We start from the raw sequence: 6,301 nt of genomic DNA, 5'->3' as shown, positions 1-6,301 counted from the left end.
AGAGAGAGGAAGAGCAGAGAGGAGAGAAGAGAGAGGAGGAGAGAGATGAGAGAGAGAGAGAGAGAGATGGAGGAGACGAGAGAGAGAGAGAGACAGAGAGAGAGAGAGGACGGAGAGAGAGAGAGAGAGAGAGAGAGAGAGAGAGAGTGAGAGACACACACCAAAGAGGAGAGAGAGAGAGAGAGAGAGAGAGAGCATGAGAGAGAGAGAGGGAGAGAGAGGGAGTAGAGGGAGAGGCGAGAGAGAGAGAGAGGAGAGAGAGAAGAGAGAGACGTAGGAGAGACGACTGAGGAGGAGAGAGAGCGAGAGAAGAGAGAGAGCGAGAGGATTCGAGGAGAGTACGATAGAGAGATAGAGACACTATCAATGCATTGGTCAGAGAGGAGAGATAGATAGATATTTTCAGCATTCTAATATTCATCACTAATGTAGAACGATTATTTTACCTGCTATATGGTCATTCACTATATAGATAGATATTTTACTCTATATTCATTCACTATAGAGATAGATATTTTTACCTCTATATTCATTCACTATAGAGATAGATATTTTTCCCTCTATATTCATTCCCTATAGAGATAGATATTTTACCTCTATATTCATTCACTATAGAGATAGATATTTTTACCTCTATATTCATTCACTATAGAGATAGATATTTTTACCTCTATATTCATTCACTATAGAGATAGATATTTTACCTCTATATTCATTCACTATAGAGATAGATATTTTACCTCTATATTCATTCACTATAGAGATAGATATTTTACCTCTATATTCATTCACTATAGAGATAGATATTTTACCTCTATATTCATTCACTATAGAGATAGATATTTTACCTCTATATTCATTCACTATAGAGATAGATATTTTACCCCAGTTGGTCACTAATCTTAGTAGAGGGAGCTAACATGATTCTCACCTGAGGTCCGTTGTCTCCTCCGTCTCCCTTCAGTCCGTTAGGTCCAGGTCCACCCTGAGGACACATCAATCAATCAATCAATCAATCAATCAATCAATCAATCAATCAAATGTATCTATGAAGCCCATTGTCCATCAGCAGTTGTCACAAAGACCTTTACAGATACCCAGTCTAAAACCACAAAGAGCTTTACAGATACTCAGCCTAAAACCACAAAGAGCTTTACAGATACTCAGCCTAAAACCACAAAGACCTTTACAGATACCCAGTCTAAAACCACAAAGAGCTTTACAGATACCCAGTCTAAAACCACAAAGAGCTTTACAGATACTCAGCCTAAAACCACAAAGATTTTTACAGATACCCAGTCTAAAACCACAAAGACCTTTACAGATACCCAGCCTAAAACCACAAAGACCTTTACAGATACCCAGCCTAAAACCACAAAGGCCTTTACAGATACCCAGTCTAAAAGCACAAAGACCTTTACAGATACCCAGCCTAAAACCACAAAGACCTTTACAGATACCCAGCCTAAAACCACAAAGACCTTTACAGATACCCAGTCTAAAACCACAAAGACCTTTACAGATACCCAGCCTAAAACCAAAATGGAGCACAATGGAAAAACCCAGGAAGCAACCAACAGAGGAACCAGGCTCTGAGGGAACCTAGAGAGGAACCGGGAACCAGGCTCTGAGGGAACCTAGAGAGGAACCAGGCTTTGAGGGGATCTAGAGAGGAACCAGGAACCAGCCTCTGAGGGAACCTAGAGAGGAACCGGGAACCAGGCTCTGAGGGAACCTAGAGAGGAGCCAGGCTCTGAGGGAACCTAGAGAGGAACCAGGATCTGAGGGGACCGAGAGAGGAACCAGGAACTAGGCTCTGAGGGAACCGAGAGAGAAACCAGGAGGTGGCCAGTCCACATGACAATAGTTTAAAGGCACAGTCCATAATAAAATGGGTTTTTTTTGTACTTTTACCCCTTTTTCTCCCCAATTGGTAGTTATAGTCTTGTCCCATCACTGCAACTCCCCTAAGGACTCGGGAGAGGCGAAGGTCGAGAGTCATGCGTCCTCCGAAACATGACCCTGCCAAGCCGCTCTACTTCTTGAAACACTGCTCGCTTAACCCAGAAGCCAGCCGCACCAATGTGTCAGAGGAAACACCGTCCAGCTGGCGACCGAAGTCAGCTTGCAGGCGCCCGACGATGGGCCAATTGTGCGCCGCCTCATGGGTCTCACGGTCACGGCCGGCTGTGACACAGCCTGTGATCGAACGCGAGGCTGTAGTGACGTCTCTAGCACTGTGATGGAGTGGCTTAGACCGCTGAGCCACTCGGGGTGCCATGTCCAAAACATGTTCAATGGTCTTTAACAGTCAAACAAGCTATGATAGCCTAAAAATACCAACGCTTAGGATAAGAGTCTGCTAAACGACTCTCTACTGTAGTGGCTCTGGATCAGAGAGTCTGCTAAATGACTCACTACTGCAGTGGCTCTGGATCAGAGAGTCTGCTAAATGACTCACTACTGTAGTGACTCTGGATAAGAGAGTCTGCTAAATGACTCACTACTGTAGTGACTGGATAAGAGAGTCTGCTAAATGACTCACTACTGTAGTGGCTCTCGTAAGAGAGTCTGCTAAATGACTCACTACTGCAGTGGCTCTGGATAATAGAGTCTGCTAAATGACTCACTACTGTAGTGGCTCTGGATAAGAGAGTCTGTTAAATGACTCACTACTGTAGTGGCTCTGGATCAGAGAGTCTGCTAAATGACTCACTACTATAGTGGCTCTGGATAAGAGAGTCTGTTAAATGACTCACTACTGCAGTTGCTCTGGATAAGAGAGTCTGCTAATTGAATATCACAGCTGGAAATACAGTGCATTCAGAAAGTTTTCAGATCCCTTGACTTTTTCCAAATGTTGTTACGTTACAGCCTCATTCTAAAACGGATTAAAAATCCCTCATCAATCTACACACAATACCCCATAATGACAAAGCGAAAACAGAAATACCTTACTTACAAAAGTATTCAGACCCTTTGCTATGAGACTCGAAATTGAGCTCAGGTGAATCCTGTTTCCATTGATCATCCTTGAGATGTTTCTACAACTTGATTGAAGTCCAGCTGTAGTAAATTCAATTGTTTGGAAATTATTTGGAAAGGCACAGACCTGTCTATATAAGGTCCCACAGTTGACAGTGCCTGTCAGAGCAAAAACCAAGCCATGAGGTCAAAGGAATTGTCCATAGAGCTCCGAGACAGGATTGTGTCAAGATCTGGGGAAGGGTACCAAAACATTTCTGCAGCATAGAAGGTCCCCAAGAACAGAGTGGCCTCCATCACTCTTAACTGGAAGAAGTTTGGAGCCACCAAGACTCTTCCTAGAGCTGGCCGCCTGGCCAAACTGAGCAATCGGGGGAGAAGGGATTTTGAACCTGAAGGTGACCAGGAACCCGATGGTCATTCTAACAGAGCTCCAGAGTTCCTCTGTGAAGATGGGAGAACCTTCCAGAAGGACAACCATCTCTGCAGCACTTCACCAATCAGGCCTTTATAGTAGAGCGGCCAGATGGAAGCCACTCCTCAGTAAAAGGTATGACAGCTCACTTGGAGTTTGACAAAAGGCACCTAAAGGACTCTCAGACCATGAGAAACAAGATTCTCTGGTCTGATGAAACCAAGATTGAAATCTATGGCCTGAATGCCAATCGTCATGTCTGGAGGAAACCTGGCACCATCTCTACGGTGAAGCATGGTGGTGGCAGCATCATGCTGTTGGGATGTTTTTCAGCGGTAGGGACTGGGAGACTAATCATGATCGACAGAAAGATAAACGGAGCAAAGTACAGAAAGATCCTTGATGAAAACCTGCTCCAGAGCGCTCAGGACCTTAGACTGGGGCGACTGTTCACCTTCCAACAGGACAATGACCCTAAGCATACAGCCAAGACAACGCAGGAGTGGCTTTGGGACAAGTCTCTGAATGTCCTTGAGTGGCCCAGCCAGAGCCCAGACTTTGAACCCGATCAAACATCTCTGGAGAGCCCTGAAAATAGCTGTGCAGCGACACTCCCTATCCAACCTGACAGAGCTTGAGAGGATCTGCAGATAAGAATGGGAGAAACTTCTCAAATACAGATGTGCCAAGCTTGTAGCGTCGTACCCGAGAAGACTCGAGGCTGTAATCACTGCAAAAGGTGCTTCAACAAAGTACTGAGTAAAGTGCCTGAAAACTTATGTAAATGTCATATTTAAGTTTTGTGTAGATTGATGAGTGGAAAAAAACATTTTAATCAATTTTAGAATATGGCTGTAGAGAAAGATACAAAATATGGAAAAAGTCAAGGGGTCTGAATACTTTCCGAATGCATTGTATACCTGTTGCTAGGACAGCTATGTTCTGTTCAGCCTGACATTTAAAAAAAAAAATTGAACCTTTATTTAACTAGGCAAGTCAGTTAAGAACAAATTCTTATTTACAAGGACGGCTTACCCGGCCAAACCCGGACGATGTTGGGTTCAATTGTGCGCCCCCCAATCACGGCCGGATGTGATTCATTCTGGATTGAAACCAGGGACTGTAGTGATGCCTACTTGCACTGAGATCCAGTGCCTTAGACCGCTGCACCACTCGGGAGCCCCAAGTGGCGCATCAATACGTTGCACTTAGCATAAATAATAGCTGGATAGATATAACGTGTTTTCATCAATGCTTTACTCTCCATGCCAAACATACTGGCTGAACATCACATTGTGTGTGTGTGTGTGTGTGTGTGTGTGTGTGTGTGTGTGTGTGTGTGTGTGTGTGTGTGTGTGTGTGTGTGTGTGTGTGTGTGTGTGTGTGTGTGTGTGTGTAATGCTGTTGACATGTGTGTGTGTGTGTGAGAGACTCACCAAAGGCCCAGGTCTTCCTGACATTCCCATTGGCCCAGGAGAACCCCTCATGGTGAGCTGTGATTGGACAGATAGCTCATCATAAACTACATCACGATAACAAGCCTTTTTACACAGTCCTTATACAGTCCTATCCACCTGATCCAGCACCTTCTAAATCTAATCAAAGTGTATTTGTCCAATGCGTCGAGTACAACAGGTGTAGACCTTACAGTGATATGCTTACTTACAAGCCCTAAACCAACAATGCAGTTATAAGAAAAATAAGTAAAAAATAGATAAGTAAAAAATAGATGAGTAAAAAATAGATGAGTAAAATATAGATGAGTAAAAAATAGATGAGTAAAATATAGATGAGTAAAAAAATAGAGAAGTAAAAAAATAGAGAAGTAAAAAAATAGAGAAGTAAAAAAATAGATAAGTAAAAAAATTGATGAGTAAAAAATAGACAAATAAAAAAATCGATAAGTAAAAAAATAGATAGGTAAAAAATAGATGAGTAAAAACAGATGAGTAAAATATAGATTAGTAAAAAATAGATAAGTAAAAAAAATAGATGAGTAAAAAATAGACAAATAAAAAATAGATAAGTAAAAAATAGATGAGTAAAAACAGATGAGTAAAATATAGATGAGTAAAAAATAGATAAGTAAAAAAATAGATGAGTAAAATATAGATTAGTAAAAACAGATGAGTAAAAAATAGATAAGTAAAAAAAATAGATGAGTAAAATATAGACAAGTAAAAATAGATGAGTAAAATATAGATGAGTAAAATATAGATGAGTAAAATATAGATGAGTAAAATATAGATGAGTAAAAAATTGCTAAGTAAAAAAATAGATGAGTAAAAAAAAATAGATAAGTAAAATCTAGATAAGTAAAAAATAGTTGCTCTATAGGGTCTTGTAAGCAGCATTCTCAGGGCTGCAGTGGATGTTTGAACACAATGGCTGTCTCTCAAATGGCACACTATTCCTTAAATAGTGCACCACTTTAGGCTCTGAGTCGTACCCTGCCATTATATACAGTATTTAATGAAATATAGTCATATTTCAGGTAGTATATAATATAGAAGTTAGCTGTGTCTTACTCTGCCATTATATACAGTATTTAATTAAATATAGTCATATTTCAGGTAGTATATAATATAGAAGTTAGCTGTGTCTTACTCTGCCATTATATACAGTACAGTTAATATAGCGTTATAATATCAAAACTTTACTATAACCATATAAGATAGTTGTGTCTTACCCTGGCTTGGGACAGGATCGCCTGAGCTTGTGCCTCCTGAGCTGAGACCACTGGTCCCTTATGTGCATCTCCACCAGCACGGAACTGTCAATCACAACACAAGAGACGAAAGCGTCAGCAAACAAGCAAAGCAAACACACAAACACACAAACTACTGAGCAACCGCCACACGTTATGACATCTCAGAACACGATAGGATCTCTGTGAGCAGC

The 6,301-nt window shown here is 41.3% G+C and overlaps 1 protein-coding gene across 1 annotated transcript in view; it reads right to left on the bottom strand.

The window, feature by feature from the left end:
• Positions 1–6,301, bottom strand: part of LOC115170192 (collagen alpha-1(XI) chain) — a gene marked incomplete in the record, with an annotated part of 195,147 nt that overhangs the window by 91,669 nt on the left and 97,177 nt on the right. Inside the window, 2 exon segments of the mRNA XM_029726559.1 lie at positions 4,850–4,893; positions 6,090–6,173. Coding sequence (XP_029582419.1) covers positions 4,850–4,893; positions 6,090–6,173 — 128 coding nt within the window.

The sequence above is a fragment of the Salmo trutta genome, chromosome 31 (assembly GCF_901001165.1).
Source record: "Salmo trutta chromosome 31, fSalTru1.1, whole genome shotgun sequence".
In the NCBI taxonomy this organism is placed as follows: Eukaryota; Metazoa; Chordata; class Actinopteri; order Salmoniformes; family Salmonidae; genus Salmo; species Salmo trutta.
This window is presented reverse-complemented; position numbering and strand designations above follow the sequence as displayed.